Raw genomic sequence first — 25564 nt, 5'->3', positions numbered from 1 at the left:
GACAGCCGAATTTCTCTGTAGAGTGATCCTGGTGCACTGAGGTTGGGCTTAAAACGTGGAGAAGATTCGCTGCTTCAGGTGTCTGGCATCAGAAACAAATATATGCTTGCTCCTTGTCTCACCCTCCGGGCAGTTTTCTGCTTTGACTGAACACGGTGTATGTTTTGTGGATGTTGCCTGCCCTTCATCCCCATGAAGGGATGGAGGGTTATTCCCCACCCCCCCCTTCTTTTTCTTTTTTCTCTCTTGTCCTAAGAAAAATGTTGTAGTTATGCCTCCTCTCACCAGGGGAGAGACAACAAGCAGAGAGCATCCTGAGCCTTCTGGAATGCACGTGTGGAAGATTTCTGGCTGGCTAGACTCTCCTCAGACTTCAAATAGAGCCGGTCCTGCTGCACAGAACATGTACTGATCTTTTCACTCGAGGTGCAGCGTAAATAAGAAGCTCATTTTTTAAAAAAAGAAATAACATCTTTTCTTTGATGAACCATCTTTTCTTGGATTTGGGTTCTAATCAGTCATTTACAAAAATCAGCCCCCTCCCCCAACAAAAAAAAAAGAAAAACCAACCTCAGCTCAACCACATGTAAAGAAGATCAAGTTTAAATATCAGTTGGGGTGGGGACAGCCCCCACCTCCCCTTTCAGCTCAGGAATGGTGGATCTCAGAAAAAACAGAGGCCAATGCTCAGCTTTCTGTGGCTGGGTGTTTGTAGTAATGGAGGGGAGGCTGCTCATTCCAGGATTTTCTGATGGGCTATAAGAGCTTACTGTGCTTGGCTTACTGCCAGGTAAGGTGAGTCCATCCCTGATTGGTGTAGGACGAGGAGAGGAGGAGGTCTTCTCAGGCCCTGGTAAGGGACTGTGAGCTGCCCTCAAGTCTCCTGGTGTGCTTCCTCTGCATGTACCATTGGGGCTCTTGCTGACCTTTGGCCGTGGTGGCAGACATGTGTGCATCTCTGCAGTGGGCTGGGCACTCGTCGAGGGGCAGCCTGGATAAGACTGGACCTCTGCCACACAGCAGTTGTCCAATGCTGGCTATGATTTGGCACTCTGCGTGGTTCGCTGTGACTGACAGAATGTGATCTGACCTATGAATAACTAAATTGCACACACTGCAGAGGGTGTCCTGGTAGGGAGTTTGAGATGGGGCAGGAGCCTTGACAGGTAGGGTGTTTGACGGGGGGGGGGGGGGTAATAGAGATAGAGGGATAGAGAGAGAACATTCCTGAAATCCTTGTTTTTGAGTTGTTATCCGGCACAGTAGCCACTAGCCCCTTATGGCTATCTAAAATTAAATAAATAGCAATTAAAAAATCCAGCTCCTAGCTAGGTGCTAGTGGCTCTTGCCTGCAATCCCAGCTACTCAGGATGCTGAGATCTGCAGATCATGGTTCAAAGCCAGCTCAGGCAGGAATGTCCATGAGACTCTCTAGTTCACCATCAGAAGTCTGGAAGTGGCGCTGGGGCTCAAAGTGGTAGAGCACTAGCCTCGAGCAAAAGAGTTCAGGGACAGCATCTAAGCCCTGAGTTCAAGCCCCACGACAAACAAACGGAAAAGGCCATTTCCTCAGTTGCACCAGCCACACTGCATGTGTTCCTTACCTAGGTGTGGCTGGTGACTGCCGGCGTGAGCATGGGGCGTGTGGAACATTGCCACCATGGCAGAACATTCTGTTACTCAGCGCTGGGCAAAGTGAACTCCAGACTCAATTCAATTCTTCATAAAGGTTTTTTTTTTTTTTGGTCCTAGATTCAATCTCTAGTCATTTCTAATTGTGATGGGGGGAGGGGGGCGCTCTGTGTGTGTGTGTGTGTGTGTGTGTGTGTGTGGGTGTGGGTGTGTGGTTTGAGAGTCTATTATAGCCAATGAGTGATACTGACATAACTTTTCGTGTATCTGGAGAGAGGGGGCTGTTTTCAGATCATTCTAGAGGTTGTAGGGAGAAAATGAGGGAAGAGGTGACATTGTTCAAAAAGAAATATGCTCTATCTGACCTACCTAACTGTAACCCCTCTGTACATTACCTTTATAATAACAATAAAAAAAGAGGTTCTGGTGTGACCCAGGTATAGTAGCCCATATTTGTAACCACAGTTACTCCATAGATAAGAGATTGGAAGGGTTGTGGTTCCCAGGGCAAGCCTGAGCAACAAGTTAGCACAACTTCCTCGCGGCCAACAAGCCAGCTCTGGTGGTGTACGAGTCTTAAGTTATGAGGAGGAGCCAGCCATAGGTAGGAGAGCTGTGGTCTGAGGCCAGCTCTGGGCAAAAAGTGTCAGACCTCATCCAAAACCTAGCTAAAGCAAAAAACAATAGGAACATGGCTAACGTGGTTTAAGATTATTTAGCAAGCATGAGGCCCGAGTTCAGGCTTAGTGTGGGTGTGTATATATGTACACACACACACACACACACACACACACACACACACAAGGGAGAGGGAGAGAGGTCCCTAGTTTTTTCTAGGTGATTTTTGCTTGAGGATGGGAAACATAAAGCCTTCTGCAAACCTCAGGATGTGCATAGGAAAGATCCAAACACACCAGGCGGACTTTGTTTTCCAGCCATAATCACCTTGCGACACTTGCAACGTGACCTTGTTCTCCTTGGCCCCCAGTGGAGGGTGGGGGTGGGCTGGGTGGTGTCTGGCCCAGGCTGTGAGCTTGCTCTCTGATTCTCTTCCCCTGTCCTTCCCGTAGTGGGCGGTGAGATCCCCCTCGACATGCGGCTCGGGGGCGGGCAGCTGGTGTCGGAGGAGCTGATGAACCTGGGCGAGAGTTTCATTCAGACCAACGACCCTTCGCTGAAGCTTTTCCAGTGTGCCGTCTGCAACAAGTTCACGACGGACAACTTGGACATGCTGGGGCTGCACATGAACGTGGAGCGCAGCCTTTCCGAGGACGAGTGGAAGGCTGTGATGGGGGACTCCTACCAGTGCAAGCTCTGCCGCTACAACACCCAGCTCAAGGCCAACTTCCAGCTGCACTGCAAGACGGACAAGCACGTGCAGAAGTACCAGCTGGTCGCCCACATCAAAGAGGGCGGCAAGGCCAACGAGTGGAGACTCAAGTGTGTGGCCATCGGCAACCCTGTGCACCTCAAGTGCAATGCCTGCGACTACTACACCAACAGCTTGGAGAAGCTGCGGCTGCACACGGTCAACTCCAGGCATGAGGCCAGCCTGAAGTTGTACAAGGTAAGAGGGGGACCACACGTTGAAGCTGCATGGGGGGTTTGGGGAGCGGGCTGTGGACCAGCCGTCTGCTCTGTGGCAACATGGCGCTGACAGGGCCGTAGGCATACACTTCCGAAGAAGCAGAGCTGTGAGGATGGTTTCAGTCACGGGCTTGGTAGCTTGATGGTGTGTCTTCCGGGGCGCAGTTGGGGGACAGGTTTAATTACAGCAGCCCCATTGTTCCCTTTCCCATGTGACCGTTTGTGTGGCCGACCATCTCCTCGCTCAACCATCAGCCTCTGAGATTCTCTCTTTAGCCTTCCTCTTTTTTCAGTCTTCATTCCTTATGCCCCCTTTTTCCCTCCCTGGGTCTCCTCCTATCCCCTACCTCTACTTCTGCCCAGTGGTCCGTTCATTTATGTATTCGTTCATTCATTCAGCAAGCTAGCCAGCAGGTACACATTGAGCACCTTATACACACCAGTGTTTTGGGCACATGCCTACATTAGTGCACAAAATAGATGACGACCCCCCCGCCAAAAAAAGAAAAAGAAAAAGAAAGAGTTCCTGCCTACATAGAGCTTCCATTTTTTTTGGAGAACAAGATGAGTGATCAACACAGTGAATAAATGATATGCTGCTTGGAAGCTGGCAAACACTCAAGGGAAAACAGGGTTCTTTAATGTCCTTTGTGCCTGTGTTGATGTTGCCTTTCTTGTACTCATCTTTTATCTCTTGCTAGGCTTCTCTCATCTGTCCCTTCTCCCTTCATCTGTCCTTTTCCCTTCTCCCTTTTCTACTCCTTTCTATCCCCACCCCCAACAACTCTGTAACAGACAGTAACCGAGGAGGAGGGGCTCCGGATACTGTAAATAGTCCTTTCACTTGCCTGGCAGGATTGCTCCAGACGTTTCTATCGATTTTCACTGGACTTAAAGCCTCACCTTTTTCTCTAATCATCCCATAATGGCTTTAGTATGAACAATCAGGTAGGAATCGCCATAAATCTTCCCCCGCCTCATTCCACATACCTTCCATTCTCTCATGCTGCTCTCTCTCCCTTCTCTTCACTTTTATCATCAGTCTCTCCTCTTTCCTTTCCACCGTTTCCCACAGCTTTAGGCCAGCTAGTGTTGGGCTTCTGCCCAGCTCGTGTCACCCCCTGTCTATCCATCACGGATTTAGAGGGGGACTCTTCTTAAGGAAGGATCCTGGTCCTTTGCCCATATCAGTCCCTGCTGGGTTGATGACTGTAATTCATTTTATGGCTGGTCATTGTCAGGGTAGCTGTGGTGTGTTTGTGTGTGTTGGGGGGATGTGGGGCTATGTACCATGGAAACAAAACCATTTTGGGGAAAGAAGGAGCAAGCAAGTGTGAGGTAGTAGGGATAGAATGTTCTAGAAGGGACTTCTGACTCCAGCCATGGTGTAGCGGAGAAAGTGTGGACAGCAAGTATGTGACACACTCACTGGACTAGCTTGGTTTTGTGCTGCTGTTACCCTGGCCCTATATAGGATGGTGCCAATATGGCCAAGAAAACCTGATGGCAAAACTAGTGGGGGGGAAAATGGGACCTAGATAATAAATCGTCCCAAGGATTGGTGGTGGCCATCGAGGGCTGTGTGCGGCTTTGATGAAGGGTCATTTAGAGGAGGTGGTGCAAAGCTAGCCTCTTCCATCCAAGGGAAAAAAATGGCCCTTTTAAATGATAAAATGTGTACAGCGGTGACAAACTCTCCGTGCTTCATTTCCCTGTGGCCGGAGCCTTGAGTAAGAGTCTGCAGGCACCTGGCTTGGCTTTTGAAAGTCCTAGAAACCCGACAATTCACTGAGAACATGCCCTTTGGTCCCTCACCCACACAGACGGGTTATACCTAGGGTGTCAGGGGGAAGTGATTTCCGAGGGGTGGGGGTGGGCGTGGGCGAAAGAAATAGTTTCTATGTTTCTCTGCTTCTCCCTTATACCAGGGTGCTTATACTCCTAGGCCTATTTATTCTTTTATATTGGTGACTCTTGCTCAAAACAATGCAGCATTAGGTTGAGGGCGCTTAAGTGGTGAGATGCGAAGTAAAATGTGGGAACCAGCCTCCAGTGGAGAGGTGCCCTAATAATGCTTCTGTCGGAGGCCTCCCTGGGGGTGAGCAGTCCCCGAGTTTCAGTGTAGAATTCCTGCATCAGGAGCCAAAGGTCATTAGTCTGGTCTCATTAGCTCTTGGGTAATGAATGTTCTTCTGCTTGCTGAGGCTCTTCTGGGGGGCGGGAGCTCTGTCACCCACTGTGGATGACACAGGCAGGATGATCATTCTGGCCCTGGCCCTGAGCCCTTTTGTTCCTCAGTGTGACTAAGATAAACTTCTCTCAGCTCCGTGGGGGCTCCCTCTCGCTGGCTTCCATCAGTCCATGCATTTGGGGTGGGGTTTGGAGGTGGTTTGAGTCACTTTTTCTCAAGGCCCTGGTGTGGCCTGCAGTAAATGGAGATTGATTGCATGTTATTTTTCCTCTTGCTAATGTAATCCATTAGCCCGGCACATGCATAATCAGTTTAGAGCACAGTTAACTGGATGTAATCGAGTTCTTTACTGTCTGCTAGAGAAACTGCTCTAGATGCAGCTGACCCAGGGAGGCCACTGGATTCCTCCCTCGCTGCCTGCCTCCCACCCTACCAGGTCCCTGTTGTCTGGCAGATTCTTCATGACCGGCCAGGAAACCCCTGAGGCTGCTTTCTGCTGCACCCACGGAAGTGGCCCTGAATTGTTTGTCTTCCACTGTGCCTCCCGCCAGCCCCCTCTCAGCCGAGGCTTTTATTGCCCTCCTTCTCTTCGCATTAGAGGAGACAGAGCCGAGGTCTCAGGAGGTCCAAGCAGTGATGTGGCTTTCTGGCTTGTCATATGACCTCTCACCAGGGCAGAGGGTCACCGCCCTTGTTGCTAGTCCAGGCGGACATTCCCTAATCGGAAAGTCAGGCTCTCAGATTGCTCGCAAGTCTGAAACTTTCTGAGCCACAGCATGGTGCAACAAGTGGAAAATTCCACATGGGACTTCTTGCATTGTCGCCTGGTACATGTGCTCTAAGCATTGCATCAAATTGTGTCCGATGTGGATGCGGCAGGGAATTTCATGTGTAGATCTTGGTCCCATCCCTAGCTGCTCCCCCACTACGGAGCCACGGCTATCCTAGCTTCAGAAAGAAGTCTGAAATGCAAACCACTTCTGGGTCCTGAGCATTTTGGACAAGGATTATTCCTCCTGTGCATCTGTTGCATAAGAACTGAGCTTTCTGAAAGGGTAGGATGACAGCATTTAAAGAAAATTTTTTTTCGGTATTGTGAATTGAACTCGGGGCCTTGTGCTTGTTAGGTAAGCGCTGAACTACTTGAGTCCCTTTTCAGATAGGGTGTCACACTTTTCCTCTGGGATAACCTTGGATACTATCCCCCTCTTTATACCTCCAGAGCTGCTGGGATGACAGGCATGTGCCACACTGCTCGGCCTTGTGGCATGACTTCCCATCCAAACATGAGAGGGTTAGGTAGCCTGTAGAAATCTGGCAATATTCCTTTTGGTCTAGAATTGTCTAGCTTGGATTGTTATGTGATGCCAGTTTAAAAACAGATTAATGTCTAGTGTACACTTCCTCCCCACTTCCTGGAAGGCTGTTAGAGAAGGGGAAGGTGGAGAACCAAGGCCTTGGATATGAAGCTCTCCTTTCCTCTGAATGGACTCCTTGGTCTCCCCCACCCCATCTTAAACAGTGGCCTCTGTGGTCTCCTCTTTTATGGTCACTCATCCATGTCTGAGCACTTGACATTGTAGGGCCTTATGGTCACCAGAGGCTCCCTGGATGCTGTGTGCAGTTTAGTGAGGCATTGCACTTGGCATGGAAGTGTGTTGTGGAAAGGGAACAAGTTCATCAGCGCGAGCTCCAAGACTCCAACTTTCTGCTTCTCTGTAAACATCACTCCTCTTCCCTCCTTCCCATTTCCCATGTACTCTGTCCATAGAAATTTGGGGTTCCCTGGCTGGTGCGATTGCACTGTTCCTGCTTCCTACCCTCTTCCCCCGGCTCCTCTGACAATGGGACAGGGTGAGTGTGGGCACTCCTGGATTTGTCTTGTCTATCTGGCTATGTGGCATCAATGGGGAGCTCTCTGAGATTAATTCCTGATCTTTTCTTGGGGGAGGAGGATGAGGAGGAGAAGGAGGAGGAGAGAAGGCAGTTGGAAATCTGTGTACATCTGCCAGTTCCCAGAATCTACTTTCCACGTAGATTTTTTTCCCCTTCACCTGAGTCATTAGAACGGAAATCCATCAACTTTAGCTGATAGATTAAGACCCCACCAGAATCCATTACTCAAAACAACTCCCAGCTGAGGGGCCTTTGATTGGGCCAAGACCCCAGGTTTCATGGCAATCTTAAATTTTACCAAAGAGGGTTGTCTACCACAGAGCTATGTCTGGGCCATATTTAACCAATCTGCTTTGGGTAGGTGAGGCAAACAGTAAATGAAAAGCCTGTGTCTGAGCCACTCGTTCTTAAAGTAAGAGGCAGAGAAAGGCATCGATTTATTAAAACATTACATATACACAGCCAAATTCTGCACATGGCTAGACTTCTGTTCCTGTCCTTCTCTGAGTGTTTTGTGATGCAGGAGGCTATAAGAGACTCTCAGTTGGGATCATCTCTGTTGGGATCTGAGCATGGTGGCACATAACTGTAATCCCATAGATTTGGGAGGCAAGAGGCAGAAGGATTGCTGGATTCAGGCCACCCCAGGCATTAAAAAAAAAAAAAAATAAGGTAGTAAGACTCTGAAAAGCAAACAATGTCATCCTAAAGCCACGTACTGGTGACTCATGCCTGTACTTCTAGCTACTCCAGAGACTAAGATTGAATTTGAAGCCAGCAACTATACAACTTGTGGGTGGGGCCAGGAGGGAGAGAGCAAGGGGAAAGGGTGACATTGTCCAAAGAGAAAAGTACTCTTTATTGGACTTATGTAACTGCACCCCCTCTGCGCATCACTTTTATATCAATAAATAAGTTAACAACAGCAATAGCAATGTAGTGCTAGTTACTCAGTAGGTGGGGATTGGCAGGATCACAGGTGGAGGCTAGTCCAGGAAAAGAATATCATTAGGCCCATCTTAACTAGTAGCTGGGGGGGGTCTATGGAATATGCCTGTTAGCTGCACAGAAAGCTGAGATGGCGAAGTTTATGGTTCTAGGCCAGCCCAGGGCAAACATGTTCATATGACCCTGTCTCAAATAGAAAAAAGGGAAGTGGCCTGGTAGACAAGTGACACCTCATCTCAAAAATAAGCAGAGCAAAGAGGGCTGAGGTTGTGACTGTAAGGAAAGAGCGTCTGCCTGACAAGCACAAATGCCCGGATTTCAAGCCCTAGTCACTCCACAGCAGGACTGCAAAGTTTTAGGGTGGACGGACAAATCAAAAGGTGTAGGAAACTCAAGAGTGTTGGGGGTGGGATCTTCCTGAGGCCTGGGCTTGGTGGTGACCCATGGCCTTTGTCTTGCCCTGATAGTGAAGCCCATAAATCCTCCCCTCCTTTCTGCCCTGCGGTGGCTGGTGTGTGAAGCGCTGATGATGCAGGCTTCATCTGGTTTGCATTTCCCTCAAACCTTGTTTTCTCATCATGTAGACGTTTCTGCCTCCTTCTCCTCTTCCTACAGTGGTGACTTTGATCACCCCAGCTCTCCCCTCCCCAAGAAAAGAATGGAAGCAGGGGAATGCTATCCTGAAGGTGATTTAGAAGGTAGGGAAAGCCAGCTATTTTGGTCCACTTTGAGTACATCTTGCCATCTTGTCCTCCTTCTTCGGAGCCGAGATGCCAGGGGTCTAAAGTTCATTTCCTCTAGTGGGTGACTGGGGCTAGGGGGATGTGAGCTCCTCTCCTGGGCTGGGGGACTCACGTAGGCCCCAAGGGGCCATACTGGAGAGCCAGGCTGGGCCTGGCAGTTCCACCAGCTGCCAGCCATCCTGGGAAGGTGGAAAGACCGGTCTTGTTGGGGGCCAGCCTCCCGTCAGGATTAGGCCAATTCATCAGTGCTATAGGAACATGAAGGTGGTTGGTTCCGAGGAGAATGACCTTGAGGAATCACTGCAGATGCTTAGCACACAGCGTTCAGGACTGGCCTACTCATGTGTGGTTCATTTTTCCCAGCATGCCACCCAGCTTCCACTGTTGACATGTGGCCTTTGAGCAAGTGCCAGACCTTCACCTGATTACTTCAGTTAAGCACGCTACCCTTTGCCTGGCTTTGCAGGCATCATTTGCTCTTTGGAAGGCATGTTGTCACAAAAGTAAGGACAGGCAAGCACTCAGCCAGGCACACAATGGCTAAAACACAAATAGCAGCAAGGGACTCATGGGAGAGAGAGCTCATCCATATCAGCTGAGGTGCGTAACGCAGGTGGGCACTTAAAATGATTTGTGTTTGCAATTTCTCTTGATGTTTTAAAATTTCTTGGAACTATACTTGGTCAGAATCTCATGTACCAAGTCTGGGACTAAGGTGTGCGTCCAGCTAATGGCTCTAGATTCGCACATTGTGTAGCACCATCAGCTTATGGCCGTGCACACACCTCTGTGTCAGGACACCAGCTGGGTGCTTATATCCAATGCCTGTAATAACTCAGTGGGAGACTGAATTGGGAGGACTACAGCCTGGACAGAAAAGTTCATTGTGCGCCTTCATGGAATCTATCTTGTAGATGTGGTGACTGTTTCCCTAACTACTTCAGGAAGCCTAAAACAGGCAGATAGAGGCCCAAGCACACTTTTGGGTTAGAAGCTGGACCCTATCTCAGAAATACCCGGCATAAATACCACATGGCTCAGCAGTAGAGCACCTGCCTGGCAAGCTCAAGTCCCTGAGTTCAAATCCCAGTATCACCTTCTCCCTCCCACCCCCCCCACCCAAAAAAGAAGGCTGCACTCATGTAATCTTTCAGCTTCATGCTTTAGATGCCACACAATGGGATTGAAATTGTATTAGCTATGTCTTGTATTTGAAAGTGCCATTTAATATGCCGCTTGTTGAAAAACCAGTTTTACAACCATGAACCTTCGTAACTTGTCTTTCATTCTGAATGTTTACTCTCTCCCTTTGCCTGCTTGCAGTCCTTTGTGTGAGCAGTAAAGAACAGATCCGACCCTAGAAAAATATTACTATCTTCTTTTTAACATGGTTAGTATTATGTTTATCTCCAAGTGTAAGCCAATAATGAAATGTGGATTGCTTGGTTTTTTTTTTTCTTTGATAGTAAAAGCAATATGAGTAGTGTATGCTCATTGTCAAAAATTTGAAAAATTCAGGTGGACAAGAGACTAGTATACCACACAGTGACATGTTCTTTTTTCCTTTGTTTTTCTACTTACATTTTTTTTTTTTTCTTAAGGTGAGTTCACTATGTAGCTAAGGCTGGTGTTGAAATTGTCATCATCTTGCTTATACTTCCTGAGTACTTGGATTACAAACATGCATACCACAATTGATTTTTATTTCTTTTATTTCATCTTGTTCCTTTTTTTTTTTTTGCATATGTCATGGGCATTTTACAAAATTGTTGTGATACTGTCTCTACATAGTATTATACTTAGCCCCTTCTTTAAAATTCCTTTGAGTACTTTATCAGTAATTTTTGTTCTAGTTCTGATTCTGGGGCTTGAACTCAGGTCTTCTTGCTCAGATTTCTTGCTTGCCACTGGTGCTTTACCACTTGAGCCACACCCCCAGTCCAGCATTTTTACTGATTAATTTGGAGTGAGTTAATTAAAGTCTCATAGACTTTTCTGCCATGACTGGCTGTGAACTTCAGTCTTCTGGTTCTCAGCCTTCTTGAGTAGCTAAGATTACAGTTGTGAGCCATTGGTGCCTGGTGTACGTTTCCAATAATTTTTAAAGTGTGAGAGTCCTTTTTCAATTCTCAAATTGAAAACATTGCTACAAGGAGAGTGTTTAATTATGAGATTGGCCAAGCATTTATCACGTGTTAGCTGGTTTTCTGGTCATTGACATTTTTTAGTGGCTTTCTTGTTTGTAGCCTTTGCCCATTTGCTTTCCTGGTTTGTTTCTTTTACTGATAGAAGAGGAGAAACAAATCCCCAAAGCTCTAGAAATTTCCTTCCTTCCTTCCTTCCTTCCTTCCTTCCTTCCTTCCTTCCTTCCTTCCTTCCTTCCTTCCTTCCTTCCTCTCTCTTTCTTTCTTTCATTCTTTCTCTCATACTACTTTTCAACTATAAGTTGGTTAAGCATGCACTTACCTGCTGAACCACTCCTCCAGCCCTGTTTTTTGCTGCCTCTTTTGTTGTTTTTGTTGATGGTGGTTGTAGGGCTTGAACTTAGGGGTCTAGGCACTGTCCATATGCTGTTTCGCTCTAGGCTAGCACTCTACCACTTTGACCCACAGCTCCACTTGTGATTTTTGAGTGGTTCATTGGAGATAGGAGTCTAATGGGGACTTTTCTGCTTGAACTGGTTTTGAACCACAATCCTCCCATCTCAGCCTTCTGAGTAATTAGGATTACAGGCGTGAGCCACTGCACCTGGCTTTTTGCTGCTTATTTTTAAGATGGAGTCTTGCCTCCTGGCCAGGCATGTACCTCAGCTTCTGTCTACCTACTTTTGGTCCCTATGATTGCTGGAATCACAATTGTCTGCCACTGAGTCCAACTTTGTTCCGTGCAGATGGAAAGAACCCTGCCCCTCCCAGTCAGAGCCTGCCCCCTAGCTTGAGGAGCTAGGCATATCACTGAGCCCAGCTGTGAGCTGAGAAAGGGTCTTGCAGACTGGCTTCTGAACCAACATGATCCTGTTCCCAGCTTCCTCAGTAGCTCGGGTTGCAGATGTGAGTCTCCAATCCCCAGCTTGCGCATGGCTATCATGACTGTGTTGGCACATTTCTGCATTCGTTGTCTTCCCTGTATTGCTTGCAAGTTTCCTTTTGGACTCCAAAGCTGTACCATAGTGCCTGCTGTGAGCTGAAGAGCCAGGGAGTCTAGTTTCAGGAACTCCATTAATTACCACTTTGTCACAATGCCTGAAAGCCCTCCAGACCCACCAGCTCAAATGCCCTAGGTGTTCTTGTGAGAGAAGAGTCTTAGCCCTCCAGCTTACCTGCCCCTTCCCTCCCCAGGGATTGTTTGTGCCAGTGCCATCTGCCTCCTGAAGTGGGGAGGTCTGTAGTTCTCCCGCAGGAGAACTTTGCAGGAGAACTTTGCCAGGAGCTCCCTGGCTCTGCACTCCAGAATAACAGCCTGTCCTGAAGTTGTTCTAGGAGCAGCCAGGCAGGCAGGAAAAGCCCGCGGGGCAGGTGTCTGAGACCTGGGCGAGAGCTCAATTTTGAATCCTTTCAACTTGGGCTCAAAAGGGCACATTTGAATATGTAGAGTTCCAACAGGTGTTTCTGGTTTTCTTTTCTGTTTTGAAAGGGAAATTGTAAGGGAACAATCAGGCATTGTCAGAAACATTGTCAGGAAAAGGCGAGAGTTTTGTTAAAAAAAATAATTACATAATTCATCTGCACCATATTCTTGATTCTGTTTTAAACAGAACTCACAACTATAAATATTGTTTAAGTGTATGTTGGGAAAGGCTGTTCTTTTGAAAACCATTTTGGTAGTAGTAATTTTATACTTTAATAAAATTAGATTTCTGGCTTTTTTGGGAGGAGGAGAGGGGCAGTAACTAGGATATCAGGTGAAGATTAAAAATTTTAAGGACAGAAACTCTGTCACAGAGATGGGTAATGATCGAGCTGGGTGGTAGGTAGCACATGCCATCTTGTGAGTTCAAGGCAAACCTGAGTTACATAGTAAGAACCTGTGTCTCCCCCCACCCCCCCCTTAAAAAATACTGGAAGTTATTCAAATCCACAAAGCAAGGGCAGTGACCTTTGAATGAAGCTGCCTCAGGGTAAGTTTGTCAAATACAGCAAGCAAAAAACTGGAGCTCTCAGTTCATTAGAAATTTCAGAAAACCAGAGGTAGCATAAGTCTATCCCACTACTCTAGGTTTATACATATTCACCTGATGTTCACATTTAACTCAGCCTTCTGTATTTCATGGGGCAAATTTACTTGTGGATGGTGAGGCAATTCCTTCATGGCCACCTGCCCGCTGGCTCTGCAGGAGCCTGAAGGAAGATGTTGGGAACCCTAGGAGATCCCCAACAAACGGACATTACAAGTACCTCTCATGTTGATCTCCAATTTTCATTATTTATGGAGAAACTGTCCCATCAGATTTTTGACGTTTCCTATATTCAATAATTCAATTTTCCCTATACTGAAAGTATAGATTGTCTCCTAGCTCCACTTCCCCACTGTTTCCTCTTATTTGCAATGCATGTCCAGGTCAGGAGGCCTGGTTTGGTCTGCCGACAGCTGGCACTTCCATCACACAGCCTGGTCGCTTTGTCTGGGCACAGTGGGCACACAGTCATGCCCGTGGTCCCGTAGTTGGTAGTTAGATGCACGAAGTCACTGTCATTGGGCTGGGTTCTTGCTGTCCATGTTGGGGCCCGGGCCCAGGTGGCTAGCAGGCAGGGCAGACTCATTTTGAGCTGAGACTGCTCCTCAGGAGTGATTGGGGCATCTCCTAGGGCTCATGTCTAAGCGGGAGGAAGGCAAACTCATTAGAAGGGTAGAAATGTTTATCTACGAGTGGTGTTTGATTTGTAACTGTTAATGAGCAGGGCAGGTTCCCAGGACAGGGCCTCCAAAGCATATTTGGTTTCATAGGTCAACGGTTGTACCAACATTTTCCTTGTTGGGGCTGCCTGTGTATCGGAATTACAGAAGGAGCTGCTCATCACAGGACGGCAGTTTTTACAATTGATTTTTTCTTTTCTTTCTTTTTTTCCTTTTCTTTTTTTTGGAGATAAGTCTGGCTGTGTAGCCCATGCTGGCTTCAACTTGAGATCCCCTTGTCTCAGCCTCTCAGTTCTGGGATTATAACAGTGTGCCACTGGGCCTGGTTGATCCCTTTTATTATACCTGTTGGTTCCCTCTCCTTTCTCCTTGGGGTCTAGTTGTGGCCTTTGTAAAACATCTCTGCTCTGATCTTCGCGCTTCTCTGGGACACGGATTCCTCTGGGGAGCTAGGTCTTTCTGTCCCTCAGAGTGAGGGGAGGTGGGGCGCAGGGAGCCCTGGTGCATGGTGGGAGGTGCTCGGATCTGCCCTCCTCCTGCTACCAGAGATCCGAACGTTCCATCCATACCCATGGGGGAGACCCCAGGCTTTTCTTGACTGTTCCCCAGTGGAGCCACCGGGAGACAAACCAACAGGAAGGGGCATTTCTCCCCAGATCTGGGATGCTCACTAAGAGCTGGCTCTGTGCCAAGCCCTGGAGGCGGATTTGCACAGCCTGGGCCCATGAATTAGTAGCCTGATACTGAAAACCTGTGTGGGGAACTCTTCATGAATGATGCCCAGGTTCTCCTGGCTGGGCGTGTACGCACACCGGGGTTTTACTCAGTTCCCCTTGCCTTGGGCTCTAGGTAGTTGTGCCTTTGGGAATGGTGGTGGTACCAGGGCTGGGTGTTTGCTCCCTTCTGAGCAGCTTGGCCCGGGGGGAGTCTGTGTGGATGCCACACAGCTCCGACTGTGCCTAAGGTAGGGACTCTCCAAGGAGAAAGGCTATATCCAGCTTTAGAACATGCCCTGGTGATTGTGATCGAGCTCTTTTGAACCCTTGATGACCTCCTCACTGTCTTGAGCCTTCGAAGGTTCTCTGAGCAGAGGATCTTGATTTCTCCATAGTTCTTGAGGATGCTTTGTGTGTATGGGGTTCCCACAAAGATTCAGCAGCAGCTGAGATTCCCTTCTCCCAGGGTGGCCTTTAGTGTCTGTCACCTTTCCTGTATCTGCTGTGACGTCCCCGCCACCGCCATTGCCGTCCCCTATGTTCTAAAATATGAATGATTGTTGAGCCGGGGGTGGGGGGGAGGGAGCTCCGGCAGTGTTCCTTGGCTCTTCCAGCCAGTCACGCCAAGTGGCGTTGGTCCCACGTTGCGATTTCCTCTCTGTCCTAGACATGACTCAGAGAGTGTGACCCCAAAGCCAGCTGTGGTTGAGGAAGCGCTGTGGGCGGGAGTAAGCTAGATAGGCGTGTGTGTGTGTGTGTGTGTGTGTGTGTGTGTGTGTGTGTGTGTGTGTTCTCTTGCATACACACACACTCTTTACTGGAGCTTATATTCTGCTCTGACCTGCTTTATTATTATTATTATTATTATTATTATATTTTTGCCCAGACTTGGTTCTCATTAGCGATGGCTGCAGCTGTCTGCTGTAGTATAGGGAAACTTCTCCAGGGAGCAGAATCCTGACCTCTGGCCAGTCTCATTGCGTCCTTCTTGGAATCCAGACCTTGTGCCTCTCTCCCCTCCGTTATCTTGCTGTGTCATTTGAGGCTCTGAGCTGCTGAGTCCTTCCTGTTGATGATACTTCCTCTTTTTTTTTTTTTTTTTTTTGGTCAGTCCTGGGCCTTGAACTCAGGGCCTGAGCACTGTCCCTGGCTTCTTTTTGCTCAAGGCTAGCACTCTGTCACATGAGCCACAGCGCCACTCCTGACCAGTTTGTGTATGTGTGGTGCTGGGGAATCGAACCCAGGGCCTCATGTATACAAGGCAAGCACTCTTGCCACTAGGCCATATCCCCAGCCCTTGTGGTTTTTTTTTGTTGTTGTTGTTTTTTTATGGCCAGTCCTGGGCCTTGGACTCAGGGCCTGAGCACTGTCCCCGGCTTCTTCCCGCTCAAGGCTAGCACTCTGCCACCTGAGCCACAGCGCCCCTTCTGGCCGTTTTCCATATATGTGGTGCTGGGGAATCGAACCAAGAGCTTCATGTGTAGGAGGCAAGCGCTCTTGCCACTAGGCCATATTCCCAGCCCGATACTTCCTCTTTGATCTTCCAGCTCCTCCAAGACTGCGAAAGTTCTCTAGAAACTTCTCTCTTCTCCCTTGTTCCACCAGCCAGAATTGGACACTTTTTTTTTTTTCCCTGTGCCTTTATTCCCTGGGAGCCTGGCATTTGGAATTAAATCTCACCTGGGAAAGTTTCAGCCACAGCAACAAAGCCCAAGTCCGCTGAGCGGAGACTAATTACACAGCTAATTAAACCAACAGATGCCATTTTAAGTGCTTGTTTCTTTGTGATTCGGTGGCATGCATCTTGTGTTGCTGAGACAGGCCTGGAGCCCTGTTGGAAAAATGTCTTTCTGTTCAGACTTTAAGGAAGAATCTGTTGCCGGGAGCCTCTCCCTGCTTCTCCAGAAAGTTCTCTCCTGTGCTGTTCCCCTAGCCCTGAATACAGGTCACACCTCTCCGTGCCAGGCTGGTGTCTGCCTCGCCCCTGGCAGCAGGCTTCACCCCTAGGTTGGCTTGTAAGCCCATGGGCTGCCCTCCGCACTGGCTATGTGTGCGATCTCACAGGCGCCCATGGGTGCTTCTGATTTTCCCATGCTTCCTTGCCCTTCCGGGAAGCAAGTTAGCAAGGAAAGTAGCTGCAGGTGGCCCGTGCAAGCTGGGGTACCGTCATGTGGAGCTCACACAGGCTGCAGTCAGCGGACCCTGGGGAAGGGGGGCCAGCAGGAGGTCAAAGCCACGCTGACCCTTAGAAGTGGACCCAGTCACTGAATCCAGAAGTGACACATTTCACTACCCAGGTGACAGGTCCCCACCGGCTTCTGTACCCACACATTCATCATCTGTGCTGCTATCCCAGGTGACCTTCAGCAGGTTTGACCCCGTCTCTCCACTGGCCTCTTGAGGCAAACATTAGGCTTGGTTCAGGTCCTCCTCTGCCAGTGACTCTCCTGTCCTTTGTCTCCAGTCCCCATGCCTCTCTTCCTCCCCCCTGCTGGACACTTCTACTCCAGCTCCAATCTAACTGTTTGCTAGAACCCCAAGCCTGGGAATGATCTGTGTGTCTCATTCATACCCCTGGAGTCAATGTACAGGCCTGTTGTGTTGTCTACTCTGGACTGTGTTTCTACCGCCTTCTCAGTCAAGCCCTGTCACCCCTCATGTCCTTAACTCTCTCCCTGCTTTTACGTTCCCCCCTTAGATTCATTCTCTGTAAGTGGCTTTAGGGAGAGGAACATTGGGTCTTGTCACACCCTTGGGAAACATCAGTGTGGCTTTCTGTCCCACCGACAATGACCAAACTTTATAACTTGAACTCTTCCCACCATGCTCACCTTATTTTTACAAAACCCTCTCCTTTGCCTACTCCATTCCCTTTCCTTAGTGTTGATTCAGCATGTGCACTCAGACCTGCCCCAGGACTGTGGTGTCTGCTGTTCCGCTGTCTAGAATGCACTTTCCTGACTTGACATTCAACCCAAATGTCCTCCACGAGGACCACTGACTCTCAAGTAGTTGTACCGCCACACCACGGGTAGTGCTTAGTTCTGTTTATTTTTTGCTCTCCAAAGATGGCAGAGACCATGGTTGCCCAGTGAACTGCTGCATTCCCAGTGCCGAAGCACACTGTGGAGCACCAGCCCAGTAGATCGTTTCTGAATGGTGCACGTGCACCAGCAGAAGGTGCCCCCGTTTCTCCCCTTCGCTGGAACCCTTGCCTGAGCACTTGTCCAAAGCACATGATGGAGTGTATCCACCGGACATTCTGTATGGACTACGGTTCTCTTGAACTGCTACAGGCATCTCTTTAGCGTTAGTTCTCCTTTTCAATCCACCATTGTGATTTAGAATGTGTGTAATACAGGCTCCTCGTAAAATACCAAGACCTAATGGTTAAGTATTCTCCCTGACCCCCATCCCCCAAAGTGGAAGCTTTGTGTTTGACGTGAGTTCCTCCTCCTCCCATCCTTCTCCTCCCCAACTTTATGGCAGAGGTACTTGTATAACTAGGCGGTTGTCCTGTCTCTGAAGATAGGAATCTGATGGGCTAGCCTGTTTGCCAACAAGGGTCTCCTCTCACAGAAGGTGGAGACATGACCAATTAAAGAGTTTTCCAAAGACTGTGAGAGGGGCCAAGAAAGGCTAGCAGTCTCTTGCATACATGAGTTTCCAACCTAAATTCCCACTTGTGTCTAATTTTGCTCACATAAGGGAAAGGTGGGCGTGCCAAAGCTTGCCAGGAAATTCTGCTGTATTTTTTGCTACTTCATAAATAGATGGCAGTAGGAATGTCCTGGCCACTCAGAATGATTTGGGTTGCTGCTAGATGCCAAGTCCTTGGTGGGGTGGGGTGTGGGTGGGGGTGTGGGTGGGGGAGGGGGAACAGGATGCAGGGTATAGGATGCCCAAACTTCTCCTGGGAAACCTAGGCAACAATTGAGCATTTAAAGGGCAGAAATTCCCTGGTGTCAGACTCTCTGGGACTTAGGTGTCTTAATCCTTCTCCATTCATCCTTCAATAACATGGGCTAATAGGACTACCTGCCCGATAGACTCCTGAGCACCCCAAATGGGATAACATGTGATGTGCCTATAGACACACAGCAGTGTACAACCTTGAAGAACTTCACTCTCTTGCATTTGGCTTTCCAGTGACTTATGCATTCTTTATTTTTATTTTTTGTGGGTCATAGGGCTTCAACTCAGGGCCTGGGTGCTGTCCCTGAGCTCTTTTGCTCAAGGCTAGCTAGCACTCTACCACTTTGAGCCACAGTGCCACTACCAGTTTTTAGGTGGTTAATTGGAGGTAAGAATCTCATGGATTTTCCTGCCTGGGCTGGCTTCAAACCGTGGTCCTCAGGTCTCAGTCTCCTGAGTAGCTAATATTGCAAGTATGGGCCACCAGCACCCGGTGCTTGACGTGTTATTTTATAAGTTGGTTTTCATTAGCTTTGAACTTGGTACACTGTTGGTTTGGAGGAAAGGAAGGCCAGTGGTTTTGTTCTGTGCTTTTGGTGTGGATCAGAGAAGGAATTTTCCTCCATAAAAACGTAACCAATATTTAGTGAGATGACAATGGGTAAAGCCATTTAACATGAGCCAGCCTGTGGAAGGTTTCATTGCGGGGCTTTTAAAGAAGTGATCCCTTTACATCTTCTCCCGAGTGATGGAGCAAGCGCACCATAGTGAAGGAAGTGGCGGCGTGTAGACAGCCCTCCAAGCCCAGCTTTAGTTTTGCTACTACTGTTCAGCCCTTCCTCTGAGAAGTGCCTGCCACACCTGCTGTGACAGGTTAAGTTTCTGCCATAATGTTATCATGTGTTCCCGCATGCCGTGGGATGTCCGTGTTCTATTAAACAGGACTTCCTGGCAAGTGTCAACATAGCCATTGCTCCTTCATGTGGCCAGAGTTGGCTGCAAGGGAGAATTTAGGCACAGAGGTTGATAAGGAGTGTGTCCTGCATGCACACAGGAGCGACTGCAGTCCTCGCGCCTCCCCCCCCCCCAATTCCTTACTAACTTCAGCAATTGCCTATTCATTTCAGAAAGCAAAACAAGAAAATGGAAAAAAAAATCACCACAGGTATAATCCAGACGTGCACAATGTAGGAGGCCAAGACTGGAAAAAGAAGAAAGATGGCATTTCAGACAGAGTGTGTTTGGCCTTGGTGTCCTTTCCAGGGTTGGTCTGTGAGCCGTGGCGTGGAGGGCCCAGCCCCGGGGCACAGGGATGTGTTGGCTGGCACTGTGTAAGTGAAAGCCATAGCTCTGGTGACACGGGTGACTTCACGTGGCCGAGGGAGCCTTTCTTGAGTGTTTACAGTTGTGTCCTGGCCTGTGGCTCCGCCATGCCTTTCTCCATTTTCCCAGGGGAGCACCTGCAGTTCAGTATGCAAAGCGGTTCCCGTGGCAACCTTGCTGTATGCCATTAATTTATGTGTGTGTGTATGTGTGTGTGTGTGTGTGTGTGTGTGTGTGTGTGTGTGTCTGCATCCCTCCTCTTTCCTATTTGTACCTTGGAAGTCAGTCTTCTCAAGTTATGGATGTATTCTCCTTTATCCCCACCTCTTTTCAGATGTGATGTTTTGAATTATGATTATTTTAGTGAAATTAAGGGCTATCCCTGGAGTCTCTGATTATAGCTCTGCGTCAACAAGTCAACAAGAGAGGTGATTTCCCCCTTCTTGATTCACCAGAAGCTAAACTTAATGTGAAATGATGATCTTTAATACCTGAAATGTCCATGCAAAGTCCATGCAATAGAAAACCTCACCGCATTCACTGCTTCTCTGATGGTGAAACAGCTCTGAACAGGTTTGGGAAGTATACTTGAAAAACTCAGCAGCTCTTTGCCATTCGACTTGTGTCTTAAACGCATTCTAGGAGGATGAAGCCTTGGCCACAGGAGTTCAGTGTGGATTTCGAAAGCACATGCCCACCAGTTACGTGTGGAAACACCGATGATATGAAATGCAAACCAGGGCCTATGGCATGTTCAGGTTGCAAATTTGAACACAAATGAAGAAATGTAAAAGGAGACTTTTGCATAACAACACTCACTTTCCATGTGATAATTATTACTATCAAATATGATATTGTAGTACTCAGGATGTGGGGTCTGGCTCAATAGTTCCTTGTGCTAGTTTTACATTTTATAGCTATTGTATGCAAGTTCCTTTGCTTATTCACATGTGGGTGACGGTTCTATCATGTATTCTTAGTGTCTCCATAGTCAGACTTATATTGGAAATCTTCAGCACATTTCCCTTTCTTCCCTGTCTTTGCTTTTGGTAGGTCGCTCACTGCCGGCAGTAGCTGAAAAAATCAAGTGTTCATTTTGTGATTTGAGCTGTGTAGCATTGAATTATGGTCGATCCTTGGTATCTGTGGTTCCAAGGAGCCCATTGCTGAGGAAAGCCCATAGGTGCTCAGAATCCATACTTCCCAAACACAAGTGACAGTCACGTGGGACTTGACTGGGAGTTTCTCCACATCTGCTAGAGAGAGCGAGAGTGAGAGAGCAAGAGAGCGAGCGAGCGAGAGAGAGAGAGAGAGAGAGAGATGTTTGTTTTTGGCCATACTTGACCTAAACCACATGTGGTAAATCTACACATAAGACCCGTGTACTGTGCCCTCGTCTTTTCTTTCTCTTGCCCTTTGGGATACAGAGAATCTTACAGTACTGGGGATTGTACCCGGGACCATGGGCGGCATGCTAGGCAATCACACTGTCTTGAGCTACAGGCACTGTCCAGGCCTCCTTTCGCTTCTGAGGAGTTCTTGCTACCACGTGCATAGCTTTTGTCCTGGTCTCTGAGAGTTTTAGGACTTTGATCCTCAAGGTACATCATGCTCACCAAACCTGTGTGGAAGAAGGACTACACTGAAACCACCACAATTGTTTCTTTTACTTCCACAATTTTTGGGTTTCTTTTTTTAAAGCCTACTTAATTTTTTTCCCTTTTCTCCCTCCAGTTCTGGGTAGTTTGGCAAAGAGTTTTGTTTTCTTCCTTTTAGTAATTTTTTAAGAAATAATTACTTATTTATTGTCAAAATGATGTACAGAGGGGTTACAGTTTCATACATAAGGCTATGGGTACATTTCTTGTACTGTTTGTTACCTCCTCCCTCATTCCCCCCTCCCCCTGGCAAAGAGTTTTGTATGCAGAAGAATTCATGTTAACATTGTTTATTAGCATCAGTTGGTTGTTCAAAGGGATTTCATTTGGACATGTCCACATGTGCATGCGAGGTACCTCGATTGGACTCACCCCCCCCCCCCCCCCCGGGCCATTCTGTCTTGTTCCCTCTCTCTTTCCCAAGCCAATCTCAGCAAGCGTCATTGTTCTAATTTTATACCGGTATATAACATTTTTACCATATTCGCCTATCTTCACTCTCTCCATTTGCTCCCCACCCTCCTGTTAATGCCCCTGTCCCAGACAGGACCTGTTACCATTCTGTCTTTCGTGTTTTTAGTGTATCTGCTTGTTGGAAGGGGTTTCACTGTGGTGTGTGTCACACATGCATATGGGAATGGTTTAATCAAATCGAGCCCCTCATTCTCACTTTCCCCATGCCCTATGATTCCACAGCTTTCAGTGGGTTTCCTTTCTATGTACAGAAGAATCTTAAAGGAATTTCCCCCCAATCACATGTCATTCCTTTGCTTCAGCTAGTATAAAAAACACAGAGTGGGAAGATATGGGGAGACTGTTCCTCTGTCCCTGCCTGCTTCCTTCTTTTCCTTCATTCCTTCCCCTTTCTTTCTCCCTGGTCCCCTTCTCCTCATGGGGGAGTCTGGGAGCCCGGTTGCTCCAGCAGCGTTTCCGCCCCTGGTCTTATTTCCCACAGCTGACGAGGATTATATCAGCTTGGCTTAGCAGTCTTGTTTTCAGCTCCCAGTGCACTCTTGTTTTAATGTGTTTCGGTTAATGAGGTAGAAGAGAGAATGAGGTGTCACTGTTTATACACAGACAGCTTGTGCCGAGGGCCTTGTCACAGCCCGCGTGGCCTAGGCATCCCTCTGGGAGCAAGTCCCACCCACTGGAGCCACCACGACAGAGCCCGGTTTTGTGTGACAAGTGTAGGCAGCGATGATTACCTGTAAGCTATGCCTGATGGTAGCATTTATCCTGTTTCTCTTTTGTGTGGCTTTCCTATGGGGTGATAAAAAGATAGGGGACATTCCTGGGTCAATCCACTGACCCCCACCCCCACCCCTCCATACCCTTGAAAGTGTCCTTTTACCAGCCCATCACCCCTAGAAGGATGGATACCCTTGGCCCCACAGCAAGGAGCAATTAATTTGAAGTTCAAGTGTCCAGCAGGAGTCACATTTTCTGTGTGGAATACAGCATCCGAGGTCAAGCATGGCGGTGTTTATTTGCAGCCCCACCACTTGAGAGACTGAGGCATGAGGATCATGAATTCCAGACAATCTGGGTTGTGCAGAAAGACCCTATCTCAAAACAAAACAAAGTCTGAAACTGGGAATAAGCATTTGTGTTTAAGATTTCATGGGCCAGAACATTGTTCCTGGTAAGAGACATAGAGACCCAAGGGTAGTTTTATTTGCACAGAGGTCTAACTTTTCCACAGATGAGCATCTGTGGAGCCAGGGCCTAGAGGCTGGGGTGGGGCGGATACTGACTGGCACCCTTAAGTCACAAACCCTGCTGCCTACTTCTCAGCAATCCTAGGGGACCAGGGTGCTGCCCAGAGCACCCATGAATCCGGGATGGAGTGGATCTTTCTCATGGATCATGAAAGGAGAATCAAGGGTGCAGCCAAGGGGACCTTTCCTTTTGGGGGACCCCCCCCCAAAGCCATGTCATCAGCTATATGCACACTGTGAAAGGACAAGCTCTAGTGCCCACACCCCATCCTTCCTTCTCGCCCTGTAGACCTCTTCTTTCCTTCTCTCCCTCTCTACTGCTCTTGTGCTCTCTCGCTCTCCCTCTCTCTCCCCCCTCTCTCCCTCTCCCCCTCCCCCTCCCCCCTCCTTCTCTCTCTTTCTCTCTCCCCCCCCCTCTCTCTATGTGGAGCACCCTAAATGGTTAAACCTGTTGCCTGGCCCTGGCGCAGTGCCAGCCCTGAGGGGCGCTGAGCTGGCTGGAGGCCCCAGCGCACCCTGGCTTCCCGAAGGCACAGCAGCCCTCGGTTTCAGCAGGAATTAAACAATTACTAAGTCTTAGTCCTCTCCACCTTCCGTGGATTGACTCTATAAATTGTCAGCCTGTTGACATTTTAATGCGAATTATGTCATGTGGTATCCCCTTTGATTTCGACATGCCTCAGTTTGTAAATACATGAGCCACTCAAAGGCTTGTGGTTAGTGTACACTCTAGAGGCCTCGGGGTTTTTGGTGGGGGAGAGAGAGCTGGAGAGAGAGCACACTACTGGGAGTGTGCCTGGCACAAAAGCTTTTCACAGTTGCCCAGGGCGGCTCCGGAGGGGCCACAGGCAATGTGGGGGGCCCACTGCCAGCCCCCACCAAGCCCTGAACCCCTCCCAGGGCCCTGGGAAGGTCACTGCCTCCAGGATATTTTTTATGGGGTGTGCTGATGGTTGAGCATTTCCCCAAGTCAAAGTACAGTTCTGCTCTGCCTGTGTAACTGCCCGCTGTCACGAGCTGCTGTCCAGGGAGAACTCACCTTGTGCTAGGCTCCAGGGACATTGCCTGGAGCAGGAGTTTCCTGGGTGACCCAGGGTCTTTGGAGACGAAGGAGAGTTGGCAAGGAGAGGACGGAGGGGGATGGAGAGGAAAGAAGGAAGAAGGAAGAGAAGAGGAATGCCAGTCAAGGCCCGCCAGGGGGGTGGGAAGACCCTTGTTAGTTGTGTGAGAGTGGAGGGAAGAGTGGGAATGTAGAGATGCTGAATTTCATTTCAAGAAGAGAAAATGGTGGATTTTAAGAGATGATTCCAGCCACCCCCCCCACTAAGCAGAAGAACTGCAGGGACTGTTCTGTTGCCCACTGCTCCAAACTCCCTACTTTCTGCCTCCAGATCCTCCTGTTTGAGATTTCCTTTAAATCTCACAGCCCTGGAATGGCTAGCTTCTTGTCTGTCAGAGCTCAAGAAAGTCTGATTCATTTGGAGACTTGACGTGCTGTATCCAGAGAATGGTAGCCAGGACGGGTCCTAAGAATGAGCAGGAGGGGCCTTGGTATCTGGTTTGCATAGAAGCGGCAGGGCATCTAATTTCTCCCTGTCTGAATGTAGCAACTGCTGGGCTTGCTGTCTCTTCCAGAATCTGGCCGATTTACAAAAAATGTCATGGGATCTTTAATGACCATGGGTGGTCAGGGCCTAGTTCCCACGTGCTGAGTAATTCCAGTTCCATGTGTGGATAATGCCCATGTTAAAGCAAATCATTGAAGTTATGCAGAATCTGAAAAGGAAGAAGAGACTCACAGTTCTGTTGGTGAGAGATATTCCTGTTTATTTGAGAAAGAAGTTGTGAATTTCTGCAAGGATTTCTGCCATATGTTTCAGTGAATTCTATCCTTTAATTCCCCCTTTTTTTAAAAAAAAAAATGCAAAACAAGGGTTTGGAAAGTGGAGTTCCTGTAAGTCGTAGCCTTTCTGTGATTTCTCCTGTGGATTTGTATCTGGCTTTCATTATTTGAGGAGGGAGGGGGATGGAGTGTGTGTGTGTTTGTGTGTGTGTATGTGTACACACATGTGTGCACATGTGGTATGACAAAAAGAAGTGCACATTCCTGAAGAGCAATCAATGTCCAGTTGGGAAATTTGTGGCAATTATATTCACTTTCTCCAATACCCAGCGCAAGTTTAGTGCAATCAAAATAAGACATTGGAATAATCATGGCCCATAAGAATATTACTCCTTGCTAATAACTAAAGAAAACCATGTAGCTGGTAGATGTGTTTTCAGATCAGAGTAAACAGTGACTTCCATGGTGAGCTGTTTGCTTTTTGAAAGGATTATAAAACAATGTTTGCAACATGTAAATAGGTCTCATTTTCCTACTTCC

General features: G+C 48.2%; 1 protein-coding gene across 1 annotated transcript in view; it reads left to right on the top strand.

The window, feature by feature from the left end:
• Zfhx3 (zinc finger homeobox 3) overlaps positions 1 to 25564 on the top strand; it is a 188271-nt gene that overhangs the window by 50142 nt on the left and 112565 nt on the right. The window contains 1 exon segment of the mRNA XM_048355204.1: positions 2703 to 3199. Within this exon segment, the coding sequence (XP_048211161.1) occupies positions 2703 to 3199 (497 nt within the window).

Source organism: Perognathus longimembris, chromosome 10 (genome assembly GCF_023159225.1).
Source record: "Perognathus longimembris pacificus isolate PPM17 chromosome 10, ASM2315922v1, whole genome shotgun sequence".
NCBI lineage: Eukaryota > Metazoa > Chordata > Mammalia > Rodentia > Heteromyidae > Perognathus > Perognathus longimembris.
Note: the sequence above shows the minus strand (reverse complement) of the source record. Positions and strands in the feature narration are given on the sequence as shown.